General features: G+C 44.6%; 2 protein-coding genes across 4 annotated transcripts in view; both read right to left on the bottom strand.

Moving 5' to 3' along the window:
* LOC144098760 (uncharacterized) overlaps positions 1 to 12,137 on the bottom strand; it is a 35,078-nt gene extending 22,941 nt beyond the window's left edge. Inside the window, exons 1-2 of the mRNA XM_077631617.1 lie at positions 11,048 to 12,137; positions 5,839 to 6,032 (exon numbers count right to left, since the gene is read on the bottom strand). Coding sequence (XP_077487743.1) covers positions 5,839 to 6,032; positions 11,048 to 11,125 — 272 coding nt within the window. The 5' untranslated portion in view covers positions 11,126 to 12,137. The remainder of the gene's footprint in view (positions 1 to 5,838; positions 6,033 to 11,047) is intronic.
* A 1,121-nt stretch (positions 12,138 to 13,258) lies between these two features.
* LOC144098754 (histone lysine demethylase PHF8-like) overlaps positions 13,259 to 23,199 on the bottom strand; it is a 171,290-nt gene continuing 161,349 nt past the window's right edge. Inside the window, exons 16-19 of one of the 3 annotated variants that reach the window (XM_077631605.1) lie at positions 22,754 to 22,843; positions 22,342 to 22,454; positions 16,397 to 16,538; positions 13,259 to 15,481 (exon numbers count right to left, since the gene is read on the bottom strand). In XM_077631605.1, coding sequence (XP_077487731.1) covers positions 15,402 to 15,481; positions 16,397 to 16,538; positions 22,342 to 22,454; positions 22,754 to 22,843 — 425 coding nt within the window. In that variant the 3' untranslated portion in view covers positions 13,259 to 15,401. Of the gene's footprint in view, positions 15,482 to 16,396; positions 17,838 to 20,828; positions 22,455 to 22,753; positions 22,844 to 23,199 lie in introns of all 3 variants that reach the window. The other 2 variants (XM_077631606.1, XR_013307238.1) reach the window with 2 other exon arrangements.

Below are 23,199 nucleotides of genomic sequence, written 5' to 3'. Positions count from 1 at the left end.
ATTGGCTGATGGCTGCACACGCCGCGTGTTGGCTGCTTGAGATTTGCTTTGGTGGTGCAGCAAGAGCTGCAATTTCCCCAATATTCTACAGGAACAGCTTTAATTTTAAAATGCATTTTTCTGTCTTACGCAACCTCAGTGTTTGTACATGAGATTCTTGCACTTGCTCTTGTCCCATCACGATGAAATTTGATATGGATGTGTTGTAATATATGCAGAATGCAGCTATACTTATTAATGTGTTAGCCTTAGGAGGGTCTGAGCAAGCGGAAATGGCGACCTTCATCTGTCAGTAGGCAGAGGCATGTGGCAACCTGCCCACCGGACTACAAACATACTTAGTATATTACCTATACGAACTTAGTATACTACCTTAGATATAACAACCTTTCGTGTGTTAACCTTAAATATAACGAACCCTAGTATGGCACCTCCAATTTCGTGTGTTGATTTCAAATATAACAAACCTTGGTATGCCACCTTCAATTTGACAAACTTAAGTGTGTTAAACTTTAGTGCATTACCTCGCGTATAATGAACCTACATATGCCACCTTGGATATATAATAAACTTTTGTGCCTGAGCCTCTAATGTAACCAACGTAGTGATGTTGACCTGAGATATAACGAAACTAAGTACAGTCTACGACCGATTTTTCGGACCCTCTAGGGACCGTGAAAACGACCGAAAAATCAGGCAGTCTGGAAAATCAAATTTCAACGAAAAAATTACGAACTTATTTCCAATATGCCGGAGGAAGGGGTCAGCTGTATTGCACACATTCTAAAGCTCCTTAAAACTAAATTTCACCGCGCAACACGTGCACAAATGACAGGCGGCGACCGCTTTCACGAGCGCGGACTGGCTGTGCTGCCCTCGTTCGGCATGTCGCCGATGAACACAAGGATTGGGACACAGTCTAGAAAGGAAAGCGAACACGCCGCTGCGGGAACTGCGCTTCGCGCGCAGTACGATGGGTCCGGAACGAGAACGCGAAGATGGCGAAACAATAAGAACCAAGAAACAGCCGAAGCAAGCACTCTGTTGACGTCGGCCTTCGTCATTAGGCCTAGCGACTAGAGCCAAAATTAACATCGTATCCGGCGATATGCACTCTGTGGTGGCTTGCGTATAATGAGAGGCGTATTGCCTGTCATCGAAACGGCAGTTGTTTACGGTTTTACAGTAAGAGGGTCAGGGTTGCGGTGTGTTTTTCCATGGATATGCTGACCTCGCGTTGAACTGCACCACCATTTCCTCCCGCGCCCGCCATCTCCGTGAGGCCGTACGCCTCCCACGTGCTTCGCTGCTATCTCTTCCCGTATTGGGGATGAAACACTCGGCACAGATGAGCTCCGCGAACTCTGACTACTGTTCAAGTTCGTATGGCGGAAGACATTCAAAAACAGTACGAATTCGAAAGCCCGCGGGCGCAATGTGCCGACTCGCACAGAATTCCAGTATCGCTAGTTATGAGGCTCCCTTTAAGCTTGAATCTGTTTTGTTTGATCAGCTTTGTTTGATCAAGTTTTCAATCTCTTCTGCAGTTTGAATGAATGAGGTTCCACTGTACACATTACATGGCAGCTTGGATATTGGTGGCGAATGCGAACGAGGTCCGAAATATCGAGCACTCAGTTGCGGTGCGTCCGAATTTTCAGGCGCCCTTGTACATTGGCTCTATGGGCCATGTCGCGGTCCACGAAGAAGTCCGAATAATCAAGCATGTCCGAAAAATCGGTTGTCCGAATTTTCAGTCGTCGACTGTATACCACCTCAAATATAACAAACTTGAGTGTCCAAACCCAGGATATAACGAACACTGGATTGCTAACGCATTCAAATGATCTATCAAGGATTGCCTAACAGTTTCTTTATTGCAATTTACAGTTGTGAAGGGATTAAAATTTGTTACAGTCATTATTGTCGCATCAAAAAGAGGCATTCTAAAGAGTATTCACTTTAAAAAACTGCAGGAGTTTTGTACACAGTACAATGCTTTTGTCTCACCGTATAAAAGAAATCATAGTGAACAAAATGATATTTTTCACTGCAGTCTTATGTCTATACTCTTGACAAATAGGTGCACAAAAACGTCTATTTCAAATGCATGACTTGCAAAAATTGAACCAAGCAAAACAGGAAAACACTGACAACCTATTAAAAAAACACAATTCCCTAATTTTTCAAACTGGTCAATAAGTTTCTTTGATCCATGTTATTTGTTTGTAGAGAAAGCAGTCATTTGCAAACTGGCAGATATTGACTTCAGGATGAATTTCAGTGGTTATGTTATTAACGTAGATTAGGAAGAGGATGGGCCCTAAAACACTCCCCTGGAAAACTCCCGATGTGTACGGTAGCGTACTGGATGAATACCTTATGTCAACAAACAGGGTCCAATGCAAAAAGGTATGCGCGTTACGAAATTATTATGAATGGGAGAACATCAAAAATTCTAAGTTTAGCCAAAAGTTTGCTACGAGGAACGTGGTCAAAAGCCTTGCTAAAGTCTAGGAAGATGAGATCTGCCTGACCACATGAGTCAGGAATTTTAACTATATCATGGACTTTGTGACAAGCTGAGTACATGGTGTAATCCCTTAAGAAATCCATGCTGGAAAGGAGACAACAGTTATTACTTTCCAGGAAATTTGAGAAGAAATGTGCAATGATATGCCCTAATAATTTAGAGCACGTAGAGGTTAAAGGTATGGGGCAATAGTTTTCCATTAATAGACGATTACCGCTCTCGTGAACCGCTATAATGTGAGCAACATGCCAGCCTTCAGGTACAACAGCAGCACGTAATGACAGACGAAAAACAGCCACTCATGTATGGGACACTGGTTCAGCATAAAGGTGAAAAAAGGAATTTGGAATGTCATCTCAGCCTCCAGCAGATTTTTCTTTAAGATTTAGTATCAGTGACAGAACACCTTCAAATGTTATATGGTCCGAGTCAGAAGTTGATGGCAAAAACATGTTGCCTGTATCATCCCTGAGGGAGAACACAGAGTGGCAGTAACTTCAAAACATCAGCAATTTTTTCAAAGTTCTGTAATGACCTCATTATTTTTTTTAATAAGTTCTATGCCCATTATTCTTGTGCTAACGTAACACGAGAATCTATCTGGATTAGTCTTCATAAAATTTGGCAACATTGCCATGAGGTACTTATTTCAAGAGGATAACTCAGTCGAGAGCTCTGCTTGAACTTTGTGAATTAATTCAGAATTTGTGATTTTTCGCATTTCCTGCACTTCAGCCTGCATTTTAGGTATGTGATGTTTTGATTAATCCATGGGTTTCTTTGTTTTCGTTTAATTTGTCAGCCTGGAATAAATATGTCCATGCAATATTTTAAGTGTACTCCTAAAGAGTAGCCATAGAGGCACTGCATCAGTGCTCGATAAATTATCGGCCAATTTCCAAAGCTCGTCAAGAATAGATTGGTTAACAGCATGGATAAAATCCTTTACAGTTCTAATCTCTGGCTTCTCTTTTGTCACACAATCAGCGAGCCAACATGAGAACAACACAAGTTTGTGATCAGATACACCAACTTCTAAGCATACATCATATTCAGAAATATCATTGCTGGCAAACATGAGATATCTTCTCTCATACGAGTGTTCTCAAGTGCAACCTGCTGTAGGTCGCATTTCATCATAACATCAAGTAGAGGGCTGTCAAGTAAATGAACCTCTGGCTTAATGGATGGGAGATTAAAATTGCCTGCCATAATTGTCTTTCTGTGTTTAAGTTCATGTATAAAATTATACAGCGATGAAGAATGGAGAGGCTGATGGAGGACAATAAAGCTGCGCACACCACAACTGCATGGCCCCAACAGTCGACCCTCAAGAACAGGCTTTCGTGACATGCTGCTGTTAAGTCATAGCTAAGTTAACCACAATTGTTGCAATACTGTTGCCATTTTTGTGTTGTCCCTCGATGCATTACAGCTTTCCGTGTTCATGCTACTTTTGTGTGTGTACCATAGTCAAGACTGTTGTTCTTTGTGGCCACAATTAACAATTAAATAGATAAACATATGTCACAATCAGAAAACCACACATGCAGCAGATGCCTTAAAAGCAATCAGAAATTTGCAGAAGTGTTTTCACTTGACAATTTAAAACAGCGTAGTGGTGCCTTAGTAGTGGCACGAGCATCTGCCTCCTGTGCAGGTGTGGGGTTTGATTGGCAGAGCCAATGGGTGCCTACTGGTTTTCCAAAAGGTACCAGTTTTTTCCCAGGCATGGTGCTTAGCCCCTCTGTGGGGAAAAGGGTCTATGACCCCATCAATAACATGTTCCCATGAAACTCTTTGGCCAGGCTTCCCTTGCGCTATTAAAATCAAATCATTACCTTCATCTTTTAAAGCAATGCTTCAAAGGTCTCTCTTTGAAAAAATAACACTATCATTCTCGCAAGTATAATGTAACTAAAGATGCAGTTAACATTAATTTATCTGGTCATAAATGTTAGAAGCATGTCTTAGGAACATGAATCAAGCAACATTTGCTTAAAAGTACCAGCAAGCTTTTTTCCAATTTTCATTTGTTTAACCGGTGAACAATGATGTTCATGGTATCTCTGGTAGGTACATCGTAATTAGGGCCCTTCGTTTTCGGTTTTGATGATAGTGAATTTTTATGGCGCAAGGGCATCTGCGGCCAAAGAGTGCCTTGGCACAAGGTATTTTCGTTTGCTCAGTGGGGCCAAAGGCCCGTTTCCCAAGAATTTCACCCTGATTAAGCCGAGCAACAGGCCAGGGGGAAGCTTGTACCTACTGTATCACCGGTGGGTACCTGGCGGCACTGGGGACCGAACCCCACACCTCCCGCATGCGAGGCGGATGCTCAACCACTTGGCCAACGCTGTGGTTCGTTTTTCGGTTTTATTTTTTCAGGGATTCAGGAGGTAAAAACCAGATGATATGTTTTGAGCTCAAGTACAGGTACTTGTTTACTGGCTTGAGCAAAAAGCGCCAAAATTCAGGCTTTTTTCGGATAATTTTTTGCAGCAAATGATAATTTTCATGAAGAGCTCTATTTCTTGTAGGACTTAAAATGCTCTTTTTTCACAAAACATTTCACAAATGAATTGGAAAGGCAGGCTGCACTAAAACAGTTTACCAAATCAGATATCTCTCTTATTACAGTTATTTCGTCACAGACATTATCATCTCCTGTACAGCGTTTCCGTGTCCATGAAAGGCCTGCCAACTTATGTTTCTACACTGTTAAAATATTCATTCAACATCAAGACGATTATTTTAAGCACTTACGAGTCTTGGAGCAGAAAATCGTTAGCGTCCGTAATGATATAATGATGCCAATAAAGCATATGGTCAGTACCCATGTTCTGGTCATTCATTAACAGAAATGCAGCTGTCATAGTAGGCCATGACCCCACAACCTCTGCATGCCATAGCCACTAAACCACCATGCTGGGTGGAGAAGAAAAACGAAAATGACAACATAGCATGTATAAAAGGCTTCCATTTGATCTGCTCAAATAAAATTAGCACCTCTGCAGTCCGCGACATGCTGGTTACAGATAAACAACATACCATCATTTTGCTCCTTACTGCCTATGTTGACTTTAAACATGCAATTACCTAACCGTACTTGAAGAAAAATGAGACAATTGCACAAAATCGGCACCTATTACCTTTGCCAGTTGTCACAAGCGCCATTCCACGTTACTCTTCTCTTTGCTGAGTAAAAGTGCCGAGTTGGGGAGGCACTTCCCAAGGCAATGTGCGCCCACTCAAAGCGGCAGTGCATTCGCCTGCTCAACAAAGAGCACTACTTGAGGATGACTCACACTGTGAGGTGGCGAGCAGCGTCCTGCAGAGGTAGGACCTGGTGCCACAACGTGAGCGCTTGCCAGCATGATGTGAGTGTGAGCGCTCGATCTGCAGGGCTTGTCACTGAGAGGTCCTTGGTGTCCTCCAGGGCCCTTGTGAACTCCTGGAGCGGCACAGTAAACTTCCCATCCTCCTGTCGCTTCCATGGGCTCTGCAAAGTACAACACACCGAGGCATTCCAAGAGGTGGCAAGCAGTTAGTAGTGTCAGTGCCCAAAGGATACATGAAAGTTCAAAAAAGACACAGCTAGTTTAAAGGGACAGTGAGGCAAAAATGAAGTTGGCCTCTGTCGATTAATTACCATATTCTAATGACAAAGAGATTAACTTCTAATCAATGCAGAGTTTTTATAAGCTAGAAAATCAGGCTAAAAATTTAAATACAGGTCTCATCCCCACATGCCGTTTTCACAAAGTAACTGCATTGACATCAATATATCAGCATTATCTTTCTTGGGTTGCAGATCTCCAAAGCTGGACCACAAGGCCGTCCGCTTCCAACTGGGTATCAATGGAGTCCTCATTACACATGCTGCGTGTCTGAATTGAGTGGAGGGAAAAGGCTTTGTTTTTAACCACAATTATTTCACCAATAAATACACCTTTTTATGCCGAAAAAACGCCAATAGAGCTACAAACATGGCAATAGGTTTCTACCGAGAACAAAATTAGATAGTGATGTCATCAGTGTCCCTTTAAAAGAAATCATCACATCATACCAATAACCACAGACAAGTGGCTACTGTCATAAGCCAAGGCAGAAGCCCAAGAACAACTGCCAAACTTAATGAAGCTGAAATAGCAGCAACTGAGAGTAAAGATGCAGTACCAATAAGGTACAATCAGTAATGATGTTGGTTTCCTGTGGTAACTGGCTTTTTTTTTTTTGCGACAACATACAAAACAAACTACCACATCATAAAATAAATATTACCCAAATTGAACTACGTCTGACTCTGACTGGATTTTATGAAGTGTAATATGACTTTGTATGGCTGGTGCACAGCATCACAAGAAATTTTGTGTGGCCCAGCTCATCGCAGCCTCGTGTTAAATCAAATGCAGCTATGCACTATGCACCGAGGTCATTGAAAATGGCCCCCTTTCAAGGACTGAATAACACAAAAGACAGCTAGCAACAAGTCATCTGTACAGGTAAAAAGTAAATGCCTGTGGAGTGCAACATGGTGCTTGCATCTGCACAGGTGCACTAACAATATAATCTGAAGCTATATATGCCAATAATGCTCAAATATGCACAATAATGCTGTGCACCCTACTGCAAACATGCAGGCGCTTCATTCTCATTGAACGAATATCCTACTGGAATACCAGTCATTAGACAAGAGATACCAAAGAATTCAACGGCGATGTCAAGCGAGAGAAAGCAGAAGTGTCTGCTTCAAGGCCATGTGTAAAAATGGAGTCTGAATGAACAAGCCAAGGCCTCGTTTGTGCATGCAAGTACAAACATTTGAAAACAGGAACGCTAGCGCTAACCCACTATCCAGCACATGTCCTTGATGCACACCGCTATTCCGCACTTTAGGCATGGCAGAGCTACAGCCCACAATACACAATAAAGCATGGCCTGGCATTGGCGCAAGTGCTGGTGCTACAATCTATTTGTAAAAATACAAAGCTTTGCATATCATTTAATCTGTAATATGAACATTCAGTGTCTGCTAAGCCTCGTAGCAATTGGTGTAAATCATTAAAAACCCTTCAAAATTATAAAAATAATTTACCTATTTCATATAACACATTTCATCGGCAAGATAAATTGACAGGGCAATGTAATCTTGGCAACATAATTTTATGGTGCAAGAAAATTCATTTTGCTTCTAATATTCAGTGATCAAAACATGGCTGACAATTCAGCTGAGGCACACCGGATAGGCTGTTATCAAAACCAAGTTTTTGAACAGTGTTGCCCGAGAGAGAAAAAAATGCACCCTTAAAGAAAAGGCAGCATGAAGGCAGTTCCTGTTCAGATGTGAACATTCAATGAAAGGCACTGGAAGGAAATTTGAATCTACTGTTTGTGGGACCTTCCATTAATGGCACTTCCAACAACATCAAAAATGCTAGGAAGAACCGAAAAATCAACTCTGTACATCTCGTGTAAAATTATACTGCAGAGGTTTCAAAACGAACTGCTGACCGCCCACTCATTATGCAGGAACAATTAAAATGAGGTATTCTCCAACTTTAATGATATGTAACAGGATTCCACATTTAGATTATTGGAGACATTGCTACCTGGAAAATGATATGTGGTGAGGGACGTATCTTAATATTCACCATTAGTAAAAGCAGTGACTAGGTGTAAAATTAGACCTCTGTAGTAATTTATTAAGCTGCCCCTCTTTAGAAGGTTGTTGCAAACACCTTTCTCAACAGAAAAGATGCCATTAAAGTTGAATGCCTAACACTGAGTAAGCCGCATTGTGCACCGATGGAAATTAACGTGGAGATGCAATGCTCTAGCTCAGCGTAACTGCTAGCCAGGAACACTCCTCACTTACGGGTGACACAGCGTCACTAAGGTGGTACCGACATGACTTCATTAAAAACAAAAATACTCAAGGTACTGAGCCAGCCCACATGTCAGGCCAGCGATGGCTCACACATTCAGTCTCGGCACTCTGTTATGCTGCTTTTTGTGTGCAATGTGGTCTCATCCCAAGAATAGTGTGGCATGCAAAAATGCAGTGATGTGTCATGAGACAATGATATCTAATCTTACATGAATAACACACAATACAAATGAGAAACAAGCTCATTTAGAGCCAACCCAATATTGACCAATGTGTTCCCGAACTATTCAAAGATAGGCAACCAACCGTAGCAATGGACTTTACCTCCAAAAGAATCTTTTTTGGCACATGCTAGACCTAAATGAGTGATATGTTGAAAAGACAAGCTGCGTCTCATCAACACCAAAAGCAAACTGTGAGCTTTAGTCTCAGCTTAGCCTAGGAAGTAGAACTAATAAAGCTCGAGAGAAAAAAAAGAAGCTTTACCGGAAGGAAAGGTGCGACCCAACAAGGCTGTGCACAACCATCATTCCTAAGTTGTCCAATACAGTAAACAAGCCAGACGAACCTAAACCTAAGTTTCAGCTAACATAAGTCAAGGCATTTTTAATGCACACTCTAGAGTCAGCTCCAAGTCAGCTGAGCTCTGTAACAAATAATGACCAGCGACCAAAAATATCGGGCAATCAGACTCTTTAAACACACACAAATATGTAAGGCCACAGATACAAACTAGCTTCACAAAATTAGCAAAAGGATAAAACAGACTGCGCCTGAGTTAAGCGAATGCTAATCACTGAAAAGCTTTCTGCCTTGAACAAAAATATTCTCCCACAACCTCCAACATGGCATGCACCACTAGCAAGAACTATAGAGGAGCAGCACAAATGAGCAAAAAATGAAAGGTCTACTTCTAAAACAATAAAATAAATGTGGTGCTACCAAATGCAACCGACTTGAAACACCACAGCACAAGCCTGGCAGCCACTCAACTGGTGTTATTTTGCGGTCTGCGGCAAATCATAATACGACAATGACTGAAATGGCAGTAACATCCCAAACCTTATCGCCAAACGTTACGGTACTGAAATCAAGACATGTTTCACTTCGTTCGCCAGCTACATACGAGATAGTAACGCAAGGCTAGTCACCACAGCGAGGCAGAGAAAAAGAGAAAACCGCATGAATTCCCGCACCGTTATTGCATTTCCTACTCCCACGCCTGACGCTAGGCGCGCAGTCTTCACTAAACGCAAGTAAAAACGTTTGTACGGGTACATTCCGCTTGCGGGGAAAGGAGTATGTCTGCAAATTGTGACGAAAGAAAATTGCAAACAGTGCGCGATCGATAACTACGGTAGTTATAAAAGAAAATGTTTCGCGCGTCCTTCATAGCAGGCATTCGTGGCGCAAACGTATCGCAACTGACCTACGTTAACAATAAAAATATGTCTGCCCGAATCTTGTTCTCGACCTTTTCACAAGGGACGTTTCCTCAGCGCGCGCGCCACGACAGACATCAAAAGGGGAAAAATTCCGATTCGTGTTCCACCGAACAGTAGAGCGAGAACAGACAACGCCAACGCTTTACTGCCACCAGCACATTTTCCCATGGTAACTAAGCTTTGATCTTGCACAGTATCAGAGGGTTGCATCGCGAGATGAAACGATGGAAGGCTGTAATTCAACACCGTCCATTAATTTCTGCATGATGGCGATCGAGGGACGAAGAAAAATGCCGCGCGAATGTGCGACAGCACTTTGAACGAATAACAGCGCGAGGGACTAGGAAAGCGGCGCAAAATCTGTAAAACTATGCCACAAAACCTGGTGGCATAGCCAGTAATGTATGGTATGAGGTCATAAAACAGGCTGCGCCTGCCGCGGCGCCGACACGGCAAAGGAGGAGCTCGCCATGAGGTAAACAGAGGGAAAACGAAAAATAAAAAAAGTTGCAACGAGACTAGCATTTTCTTGCATGAAATGAAAGCATAATGTGTCTCCTAATGCGTGAAAGAACCGACGCTGATTAGTGATTAGCCGCTTATCAATAACGCGGGACTTGCATCCCCGGCGCCACGCTAATACGGGCATTAGCAGCTACCTGGAAAGCGATTGTCCCACAACAGCGGAGACCATTTTTATTCAATCGCGGTTCAGGCTGGATAACGCGACTCAAGCAGGATATCAATAGCAGCTCTATGGAAGGGCACAACGGATCGAAACTGGCTCCCAACACAAAAAGACCGCGTTCAAACTTTACTGTCAAGGAACATGTCGGCAGCTCCTCGAGAAATCGTCACGCCCAGCTATCGTCGCCTTATAACAAGTTTGAGCAGCATTTGCTAATAGTAACTTGTGCATCATTCGCGTCGACAGTGCGGTAACACATTTACCGTCGATCGCGCACTGAACAAACGAAGGCTGGCAATATGACGCAGGCAATGCGACCGGCCTGGCGGCCGCGGTTAAACCCACAACAGCGCCTGCTGATGATTAAGCCTACTGTTTCAATAATAAATAAATAACTATGTAAACTAGACATGACGATCAAAACCCAAGGTTTGCGCGGTTATCACCGAGCTTCGTTATCAGCGAAGGCCACGTGAAATGGATGGTAAACATACCTCTGGCAGGAGCTCCTTTGAATCCATCGATACTGCCTCGCATCTTTCTCTCGTCGGAGCGGCCGACTCGGCCGCCATATTGGAGACCAGGCTTGTCACGAAGCGTCTATCATCTCATTGGCCAGCCGGTGAGATGAAGGGTTCTCATTGGGCCCAGATTGTACGATGGCGCATTCTCATTGGATCAAAAAAGTATCATATCCGGAATGCATACTATTCAGCGGAGAAAACGGCGAGGTGACCTACGAGACACTCGGAAAATACTTCCATTTACCTCGCGAGTCTTCTCCGCGCACTGCAGGAAGCGTTGCCTTCACACTCCGCACATCCTTAGCCTTCCGCCGCAACGAGAAAGCACCGCTGAGCGGCTACTTGCTGTCACGGAACAATTTAAAACATATTGTTCTATACGCGGTCTCATCCCACGTTCTCCACAGCTCAGAAGTTCTGCACGGCCCCCTAACGGTCAAAGCTACGATGATGTTCGCACTTCAGCTGGGGTGGAAGAAAAAAAAAAGGGGGGGGGGGGAAGGAATGCTTATCACCCTCCTTTCTAGCGCGAAAGCGAGCCACTGCACCGTTCAGAAGCCTAACCGGCTTAAAAATGCGTTCAAGTAGTCGAGACTTATGGGTAATCTCTAAAACCACGGCTAAAGCACCTTACGACTAATGGCGGGTCCACATATGCACTGCCTTCGTTGGCTGGGCATATTATCGAGCATTTGAGAATGTTCTCTGAGGGTTTTACAAACGGAGTAATTTTCATCCGCATTCTCCCGAAGCAGCGCTTGCTATGAGAGAATGAGCTCGGGCAGGCAGGCCAGAATGCGTGACGTGCGTGTAAACAAAGTGAGCGGCAGCCGCGCGCGCGCGCGCGAACTTTCAAACTGGCAGTTTCCCGGGGGAAGCGGGAGAGGAGCGCAGCGCGAGCGCTCCCGAGCATCCCAGCCGAGGACCGGCTGTGCAGCATCCCTCGGAGGGATCCGATCCTCCCATTTGCGCGACCACAACACGGAGGCGCGGCGCAAAGGGGGGTTTCCGGAGGGGAGCGGGGCGGTCGCCGCTACGGCCGTGGAGCGCGCGCTCACGCGTCCAGCCACCGCTGGGAGGCGATAAGCGCGCGCTCTTGTAGGCTCTGCTCGGCGGCGGCGATTCCGCGCCGTTCCGCGCGCGCTCGCGCCAAAGCGCGGTGGCCTCCGTCCGCGGGGTCGGTGCGCCCCCGAGCCTCGTCGTGGCCCGTGCAACAGATCGCCGCCACGCGCGAAGCAAGCTTGGCTGCGCCGCCGCTGCTACCGTCGGCGCGCATCCCACGTGTTTGGGTGCTCCACCGCCGCCGGTCGCGTGCCAGCTGACGACTCGCGTGCCGCCGTCGGCCCCCCTTCCTCCTCCTCCCCCATTCGCTTGTCGCTCCCTTTCGGCCGCTCGCGCGGCGCTCTACGCTGCTCCGCGTCATTTTGTCGAGCTGCTTCCCTCTCGACACCTTCCTCGTGTCACCGCTTCCTCGTTTCAGCCGCCGCTGCCTTCGCCCTGGCTTTCCTGGTTGGTACAAACATCGGCGCAAGGGGGACACCTCTCGGACTCTCCCGCGTAAGAAAAACGCGCGGAGCGCAGCCTCCAGAGAACATGAGGTTTAGCATAGATTTAGATTTAGCATCCGCTACCGCGAACCGGTTCCTGAAGGCGCCAGCTGCGCATGCGCACATGGCCGCGAGGGGTGCTCGCCTGCCACTGCGCAAGCGCAGTTGGGTCCCCGCGGAAGCAGCTATTTTACTCTTTATCACTTCATAGCAAAAAGGACGGGAGAGGGCGCCGTAGGCAGGTTGACGGCCTATAGTCACCCTCACCAACATGCACAGCATCACCCTCAGCTCACCAGTTGTGATCCTCCTCACATGCACCTCCACCCCCAATCGGCAGCCCAAAACTTCACGTTATGCTACCGCATGTCATACCATAAATGAGAACATATGGACGGTGCCTATGAAGCTACACCCATGTATAAGCAAATGTTACACTTCCTTACACAAACCTCACAAACCTAACGGGTGTCAAAAGCAACCAGTTCCTTGTGAGGGGAGGCCAACTTGCACAGGTGTGATGGTGCCGGGCATTTCACTTATGTAGACAATAGCTAATCTTGTAGACCTCCACATGCACATCCACAATAAAAAGTTTATGGAAGTGGATTATTAAAGAAAACATTTCGTCTTTCAATGCATACTGCTATATTCAGCCTAGTTGTGACTGCACAAATTACACAGTGCATCATAAAATCTCAAGGAATGAGCCTTGGATGCAATGAAATTATATTTCTTGGACAGAGCTGCCCTCCATTACGGTGGGTGTACTAAGCTTTGCACAGCCTTTCTCTTACACAGTTCCCACTACACACTAGTAGCATACTGAAAGCATGAATCTGCACGTGGTAATTCAACCTCAGATGTATCACAACTAAGGTATTGAACAGCATATCTAGCTGTACTTTACCACCAAATTGTAGGTGCTCCACATACACAGTGAAAAAAAAAAAAAAACAGAAAAACTGCACGTTGGGAGGCATTATAACCACAAGCAGCAATAAATAGGCACTACGACAGCATCAGACCTGAAAACGCATGAAGATTTTAATGACCAAAGCAGCCCATAGCCACAAACAGAAGATTATAAATTTGTGTTTATTCTTAAAATGCACACTATGTACAGCAACTATGTACAATTTCCACATTAAAACTGCTTGTAAACCACTGCACAACTTGAACGCACATTTGTGTTCATCTTCTGCAATGCTAGATCAGTGAAATACCGCCACGGTGTTCTACTATCACATCTATACTAATAATGAAGTGCAAGCTGTTAGAAGCTAGTTTGATCCAATCAGCTAAAGCAAAGTGGGGCTGGGATAAGTGTAGCTAACCTGACACATCAAATCAATCAACTCTACACATCCTTCCCGACTCAAACACACACAAAGGAGGCCAACTATGTAAACGTATCCAGGACACCTTGCACTGCTTTTTGACCAACTCAAGTAGTGGAGTGATAACAATAAAGGCTTTTAGATGAAGTGCAATTACTTCCAAGGTAATAGCAGAGTACAAATTTTGCAAACCTCTGACATCAATCAGACTTGCAGAATACTCTATGTACTATTCACAGAAGAGCAATCACATAATGACATCTTGTCTTTCACAGATGTTGGCCTGAAAAGTACACATTTTCACACTATACGATGCATTGTGCGCTTTCATGGAAACCTCAAAAACAGACACTGACGCAGCTATACAATACCTCTGACCAAAAACCTGTTAATCAGCAAATATGAAAACTCTGGGCTCTTGTTCTTGCTACATATTATCAAGAGAAGCTAACGAACATTGGCATTTCATCAAGTCAACAAAAATTACCGAAGTGCCTGAACCAAAGTAAATAAAAGGGATCTCGGTAGACAATTCAATCTTATATCTTTTTTTGTCTCTTTCATATCGCCTTACAACACACAGAACAAAAACTTTCTAGCCTTTTGGCTGCACTTATAATAAAGACAAATTCACAGAAAACGACTAAACTAAACAATCCTGTAAAGCACTAGACATCACCGGCTGCAGAAATGCATCGTACAAAAGCATACTCCAGCATTTCAGCAAGATCATTTTGGAAAAATTATTCTTTCACTAGACTTTTATCTTTTTTGACCTAGTCACACAGGCTAGACACAAGGGCCTTCCTTTCTGGCATCATCAACTGCAGACTGTATTCCCAAGCTGATGAGGGGTAAAGGTCCCAAGAAAGGTGCACGCTGCCGAGGTTTGCTTACAAAATGACACGTCAAGCACAAGCACCATTTCCACCCAAACACGCAAAGCAAAACGCCACCCCAATCATTACAGACACTTTGAATTGGCCACGTGTGTCGCTTTAAACAATCCTCTTGTGATGCATATGATAAAGTCATGACAAATAGAGAATATAGAGAAATATATAGCAAGCATACAGTATGCATATCTATATATATATGTATGTATCTGCATGTTTGTGTAATATATATCTATGAACTTTTATGCATTTCACATACTCTATGTATATACTGTGATGTGCTTTGTGCAGAGAGTGCTTTACATCATGAAGCCCTGAGGCAGAATTCACCGAAGTCAAAATGCTGCATGAGGAGAAAAAAAAAACAAGAAAGAAGTGACGATGAATTCAGAGTTGAATAATGGCGCACGAGAAGGGTGAGAAACAGCTGAACAGTAGTATGTACACATGAGGGCAACTAGCCAGCCGCCAATGGCTGCCAAGTAAAATGCTCCAAAAAAAATGCACACACACATCCACACACACACGCAGTGAGTGTCTCTCAATAGATCATCTTGTGGATCTTGAGAATCTTCCCCAAGCGCTGCTTTGCTGTGGCAAACCCTTTCTTCGGCTTTCTCACTGGTGGGAAAGCATTTGGAAAAAAAAAAAAATGTTGGAGGGTGGGGGCAAGTTGGGAGAGAAAAAAAAGAGCAAAAGAGACATTGAAAAAGAGAGTTACTGATGGGCCACCTATCAATGCTTACGCGCCATGCTCACTGCCAACTACTATAGCGACGTCTCTTGCAGATGTATACAGATGCTAACATGACTGGCTAAACTCACGGCCGGTCTGTGTTTAAGTTTATTTACCATATAACCTCGTGCAAGGGCCAAACGCGGCCGTGTATGAGCTGCACCCTCGTTTTGGATTAGATAATTGAGAAAAATGTTCGTTTTCTTGAAATTCGTGTACAGGCTGCACCTTCGAAGTTCACACCCAATTAAAAAAAAAAGTGTGGCCCTTACACAAGCTTATATGGCATTTATTTATTTCAAGATATTGTAGGGCTAGACGACCCAAGCAGGAGGGGCATAAAAACACGATCCTGATTTGGGTGCGGACCAATTTCATGCAGAGCTAGCATTCAGCAGCAGGTTACAGCACTTAAGTGGGCCACCGTGTGCAGCGATGCCAGGCCAAGGGAGCAGAATTTCACTTCACAAAATCCGTTACTGCCCTTTGCTTGCAAAGAGGCAACGAAACAGCAGTGTTTGTCACTCTCTCACTCCCAAGTTAAAGGTGAAGACACCACTCCTTGTGCAACTAAATCCTGCTCCACTGGTCCAACACTGCAGAAGACATTCATCATAATCATCAGCTCTCTACAGCACTGCTTGCAGCCATACATCCTCCACATTTTCCCCAACTTCAACTGCCAACCTGAACCTCTGCCGCCCTCCCCAATGTGTTTATTTTCTCTCTTCAAATGCATTTCATTATCTCAAGGCACCGTCAGTGCCTTGAGATAATATGGGCCCAGAAGATTAACTTACGCCTGAAGGCATCAGGAGGCAGTGAGGGCTTTTTACTGGCTGCCGCAGACGTGGACGGGCCAGGCTCATACTCCTCCACTTCTTTCTCCTTGGCTTTGGATGGCGATGGCACCTTTTTACGATGATAGGAGCGCTTGGGGGGCTGCAAGAGATGTTGCACGATCGAGCGCATAATAAAGCTCCAGACAGACACTGCCAAACACCCACAGGTAAGCAAGTTCCAACATAGGTCACCCTTTTTGAAATCTGAGTTTGCTGAGCTAAATTTTCTGATGAGGTGAACAGTTCGGACACTGCTGTGTTATCTCCCATTGATACAAGGCAGGAATAAATCACATTGCTTAACCACCACATTGGTTAACACATACTCTTGGTATGCCAGAACAGCGTGATTTAACAGGGTGGTACACAGAGACACTTATTTTGCAAGCTTGGCAAGAGCAGTAGTGATAAACTAGTGTCCTCACATGTGACATGTAATCAGCAACTTTTCACTGAAAACTTTTAGTGTCAACTGCACGCAGCATGCTTAGCTAAATCATGGTCTCATCACTACCACTAGTGTCAATGTCCACGCAGCAAAGAAAATGGGTGAGGGAGAGAGCAACCTTACGTCACACATGCTCACACGTTGTGCAACAACCTTTCGGTCAACAAAGACCTAACCCTCTCTCCGTGACTCATTATTACACCCAACATCTCCAACGCTCTCTGCAAAACACATTCACTCAAGCTAACTCCTACTCCGCATAAAAGTGTGGCAGCATAAACACAACAGTCATCCGGCACCCCATCCCACCTGAGCTACCACTTGAATTCGCACTACTGCTAAGGATAAATGTCCGGTGATTTTTTTCTTTTTTTTAGGCACATGGAGGTTATGGCAGCTTTAAACACAGAATGGATTCTCGCCCACATATGTCACAAAATGGCAAAAACACGGTCGCTGCCACACAAAAGACAAAGCACCAAAAACAAATTACTGACTGGAGGCGGCATGCAAAACCTCTGAGAAGTTGGCATTTCTAGACAGATGTTGAGACACAAACACAATGGACTCCCATTAACTCAAACTCGCTTAAATTTGAACAGCCCCTTTATTTGAGCAGCCCGTTTACTTAAACAGATGTTTTGGTCCCATCAATGTGAAGTGTACTGATAAGGCTCCTTAGGGCTCACCAGTTGCAAGACAACTCCGAAGCCTGTAAAACAAAAACTAAAGGCTTTAGATCAACGAAATGTTTTTATGAAGAACCAGAAAAGAAAAAAGGTGCAAATGTTGCAAACAAAATTTCAAGATTTACTTATATTTTTAGAGCAGACAAAGACAAACTTCCATTCGAAAGAGAGACTTTTCAAAATATTTACTTTTTTTTGTAAAAAAAAATGATACCTTCAGTAAAATATCTGCCCGCAACATTTCCTTCCTTAAGGGGGGACACTGGTCTTAAAGCTATTTTTGTTGTTTTTTGACCGATCCTAATAAAAATGCATAGACTTATTCAAATTTTTATGCTGATTTCAAATATGCATTTATTTTAAGTGTAGGCCAATTAGTTTTCAAGATAATTAGCAATTACTGCCCATTGTTTGAGGCCCAAATAGCAAAATAATGATTTCATCTAAAATTAATTTTAAGGCATGGTTAGATAGCCAGAATAGTGAATTATGAAATGTTGAGAGCAGATTTTTGATATGTCAATTATTACTCATTTTACAACCTTCTGAATTTCAGTATAAAGAATGTGTGTACCAAGTAATGGTAAATTAACGAAAATAATTATTTTTTTAAGGTAAAATGAAAAAATCTGCTCCCAACATTTCACACAGCATACATTAGGCTTTCCATTGCAACCGAAATTTCAGCTCTATGTGACTTGGTTGCTGAGATATCAAGGCCTCAAGACTGCTAGCAGTCAACCATATGCATTTTGAGAAAAGCCCCAAAAACAAGCAGGGGACAGTTTAATAAATATTTACAAGTGCAGTAATATATTTACAATAGGAAATGGCTAGTAGCCACCAGGAATGTAGTCCTTTTGATTGCCAGTAGTATCCATGTGCCGCTTCTTGAGCACTCCTTGAATATTTTCCGCAGTGGAATGCTTTCGAGCGCACTTTTGCTCTCGGCGCTCATCCTTCTCTCGCATTCTTGTTGCGCTCATAGCATTCGTATTGAGGCCCAGTTCCTGTAATATTGCTGCAGAAGTTCTTTTGCTGCCTGCGTTGAACCGCATTACTGCCTCAGCCACGGCAGCCTCAACAGTAAACAATGATGCGTGGCGCTCTTTGGGTGCCAAGGCCCATATCAAAGAGTGTAGGCTTTCATTACTGTTTTGGGTTTTACCCCTATGGCACCGCTCTAAGAGCTTCCTATCCGACAGTCGCTCATAGACAGGGAGCAATGCTTTAGCAGCATGGGGTGGAATGTTGTACCGATGCTTTGGAGCAGATTCGCCTCGGGCTGCTGCCGCATTTTGCTGGCACCAAGAGTCCAGTCCCGATGGGCAGAAGCTATGGTTTGATGCCTCATCAGTAGAGGTAATGTGGTGGTAGGTGGCCATCACAGCCTTCTGCGTAGCCTCTACATCCCCATTATGGGATTTTAAAGCCCAGGCATAATAGGAGCTTAAATTTGTTATGAGGCTGCCTGTCAGTTTGCCTTTTCCTCCAAGGTTTTCGGCACCTTTGTGTTTGGACAACAAAGTCCGCAACGCTGTTCCCATACGTTTCTGCACGTGGTTTATGCAGTCTTCTTTTTTTACTTTGATGTATCCATACACATCTGCCTCTTGCACAGCTAGAAAAGCCCGACTATCACCGTCCGAAAGCATTGTGGTATAGCGAAGGCCACACTTCTTCAACGACCTTTCAAAAAGAATAAGGGCTGCCTCAACTTCCATCTCTCCAGCCTTTTTTTCTGAGTTTTTTTGGCATAGGTGCCCAGCCCTCCAGGACTGGTATGATGGGTCACCTTCTTTTGGGCCTCGCTCGCAGCCGGCACAGAAGTTGCACAATACAACATAGTCCAGCACAAGCCCGGTAAACAGTTCGATGACGGTTCCCACACCAATGTGGGATGTGTGGCCGCGTGTCATCCAAGTGCCGTCGTATGATACTGCAATATTGCCGGGGTTCCCAAGGTCCAATTCATTATAAAGTTCTCGAACCGACCGCGCACACTCTTGTGTAACTTCTTCGGCTGCACGAGCTGCTGCAGGTGTCAACTTTTTCTTCACATAGTCTTGCCACGTTTTATTGTGGAGACCGCGGTGCGAAACGTTCAGCGATGAAAAAATGTCATTTAGAGCTGTCTGCTGGTTGCCAGTGCTCTGCATTGCACGAGCAGCGAGCACATTCACCACAAAAGGGTTGATCTTCTGATCGCCACGTACCCGCGGCGAACTCCATGCAGACGATGCGTCTCCACAGCTCGCACATTGAAGAGAAAGTTTAACGGCAAGGCCGTATTCTCGCTCATCATTTACGAAGCTCAAGTCATTGCCGCCACACGTTTTACACTTCGCAAGTTTCAACAAACTGTTGAGCGATTCCAAACAAACGATCGTGAAGCTTGCCTCGTCGAGCAGACAGTCCGACGCGCTGCCGTCACGTAAACAACGAGACTTCCGCTCCGTTGCTGGAGTTGAGGCGAGTTCTCGCAGTTTTTGTTCAGTCTTCGTCTTATTTTGGAGCACATCTGAGGGCTCCAGCATCACTGTATCACGGCGGATGCGGGCGCTGCCGCTTACAGCTTCCCGTGCCGCGGAGCGCGTTAGGCCTACCTGCGCGGCCTCGCCGACACGATCGTTCAGCGCATGTCGGGGCGCACAGCAGGGCGTCTCTTGAGGTTATCGACCAGCGACTTCTTCCTTTTCTTGCCGAATTTATGCCTTGAGTGCACCATGCGCGCTGAACCAGGCATCGCTGCGCGTTTCTTGCACTGCACTGTCCGGCACAAAGAGTCGCGTCTCCCCGCGGCTCGGGCGCGTCAAGCAGACGCTGCCAGCCAGCTCCACCAATCGGATGACGACCTGCTGTCACGTGATCCGCGGCAGCCAATAGGATTTTGAATACTACCTTTTCTTTTTTGCTATTTTCTCGGCAACTAATGGGCGAACGGAAGCCGTAGTGGCGGGAAATTGAAGGCGAAAGGCGGCTTTTTCAAATGAGACCAAGATGGCTGCGGTGCCGCGCATGAAACGGGAGCTACGCTTTGCGAAATACTGCTGTTTCGGCGCCGATTTCAGCTCAAATTCGGGCGACATGGATTATATAAATTGGTATTGTGAGTAAAATACTGACCTTGGAGGCGAGAAATTTAACAGAGAGGTAGATAAATGGCTGCTGATTTCGAAAATAACATTTTCTAAAAACTGATTTTTTCGAGATTTTTCGGCCCGAAAGACCCGTGTCCCCCCTTAAAGAGAACAAAATGTTGCCGCAGAGCCCTTTAAAATTTGATCAGATTTAGATGCACACTAGATTCTGAAAATGTGCCAAGCACTAGTGAACCCTCTTATCAGACTCCTGGTACCATAAACACTCGTGCATAATATGAGTTTTTTTTTTTTTTTCCAGACTTCAGTATGTCAAATTTCTGCCTCGTATATGTGGATCCAGAGAATTTTCAGCCTAATTTCACAGTTCCGAGTCTCATTATTATTCCCCGCCACCACCATCAGCCTTCCTGTGAGAGGAGGCACTATCTAGCAGTGGCATTGGTTGAGTGTTTCAACGGTTTCTATTTCAACGCCATTTCACCAGGCTTCTCTCGCAACACCCATGCTATTGGAAGCAGGACGATCACACTTTGCACGGCGTCGGGAGCGCGAAAGGAGAACTTGGCAGCTTCTAAAAGGCAAGTAACTGCAGCTGCCGAAAGCGCCGGCACCACATCAAGTGTTGCGGCATGGGCAGGATGAGCTGGAAAAGCCTGCTTTTAATGTTGTCACAGATGGCTTAAACGGGCCTCTCTCCACGTTTGGCAGTTGGATCACCGACGTTTGGGCCAGCATTCCCAAAGAGCTGGATGGAAATATATCTCTGAGAAGGAACTCTAAAAAAATGGCACACCTGACAACGACTATCTCTAAAGTCCCCACTACAAAGATACTGCCTGGGTGCATGACACACAACTGTGCTTGTGTGTATGCCGGAGCTGGTCTGCGCATGCACGCCGTGCGATACGTGTGCAGGCACAGGCGCAACATCCAGATCTGTATATATGCAAAATATCAGCATCCATGCTGCCATCTGGCACATGCGCCTGAAGCAGCACATCAGTTTGCAATGATCAGAATATCGCGAGGCTCCCATGAGTGCAGGGGCAAGTGTGAGCAGCTCTTTTCTTTACAGCATGAAATCTCTAATCAAGTGTGTAGGCACCAGAGGTGGAGCGAGCCAGCACCAGGCGTCTATCGAGTCACCCAGACAAGAGCAAAATGCAGTGTAAAAAATGCCTTCAGTGAGGTTTCCTCGTTCGTAGTATACGTGAATGAATTTTTTTTTTTTTCCCCGTTTTTTCTATCCCCAAATTGCACGTTGTATTATATTCGGGTTTTTACAGTAATTCAAACAATTTTTCGGTCCCCCGCTGAGTTTATATGACTGAGAGTCAGCTGCACTTTTCATGGATTCATAACAGTGGCGACAGTAATAGAGCTTAGTCTAGTGGTTGGACCAAGTGGCAAGTATGTAGCCTGGAATTCTTGGAAAGTAGTGCAAAGATTAGCCAAAAATATACTGGCCGTCAAAATGGAGAAAGAAGTGTGACTATGGCTCTATGTAAGAGGTTGGGTGAATGCTACATAAGTATGGATCAAATTCCGTACTGCAATACAATACAGTGCAATACAATACAATACATTGCAATACAATGATTGGTAATACATGCCAAATATTTGTAGAAGCAATGATTTGACATCTCCAAAGCTTCAACTCACAGGCTTGTTGGCAAGTTTAGATGCTGTGTCCTCAATGGTGCGTTTGACAGACTTCTTCTGCGTGCCCTCTCTTGTAGGACGTGGTGGTTTGGGGCAGTTTGGAGCAAGCTTGGCTGTGAGGAAAAGAAAATTTAAAAAAGAAAATACATCTGTGTCACATTTCTCGGGAATCGTTAATCACGTTTTTACAGCAAACCTTTCCCGAAACCTGTTAATCAGCCATTTCGAATAGCAACTTCGGCTTCACCGTGGCAATGAAGACATGGTTTTTATTAGTTTAAGCAAACCTAGAGATGGAATCTTTACAACGCAAACTCACCTAAGAGTCAGCCTCTCAGTTTCCTAATCTGAATTAGCATCGTAATCCTGTTTCATACACAATTTCTCACCTAAACTCTATAACAGCACCAACCTTTAGGATTCCAAGCTTCATCTCGCTTCGATCGCCCCCGGGGTTTGAACACACGAAGTTCATCATCTGATGCTTCCAGTCCCGGATAAACTGGAATACATGAAAGCGTAATGCAACTTGTTAAACAAGCAAGTGGCTGGCACAAACAAAGACCACATGAATTGTAAAATATATTGGTCAAAGTTGAATACAAATAACGACAAAATAAAGAAAAGCATGTAGTGACAATGACTCGACTGCAAGTCAGACACAGTGCCATTGCTAAGCATATGCTGTCCTCTTAGCTAAGTCATCTATAGTGGAACTGGCGACTCCAATTTCAAAGATTAGTTGGCTTGTACGAGCAGGTCAGCGCCCACAACTCGTGGGACAGGACAAGCTCAACAACTTAATCTTTAATTTCACCAACACACCTAAGTTTCTAGAACCATCAAGTGGGTATAAGA

This window comes from Amblyomma americanum, chromosome 7 (assembly GCF_052857255.1).
Source record: "Amblyomma americanum isolate KBUSLIRL-KWMA chromosome 7, ASM5285725v1, whole genome shotgun sequence".
Lineage (NCBI taxonomy): Eukaryota > Metazoa > Arthropoda > Arachnida > Ixodida > Ixodidae > Amblyomma > Amblyomma americanum.
The sequence above is the reverse complement of the archived record's forward strand: the minus strand, read 5'-3'. Positions and strand labels throughout refer to the sequence as shown.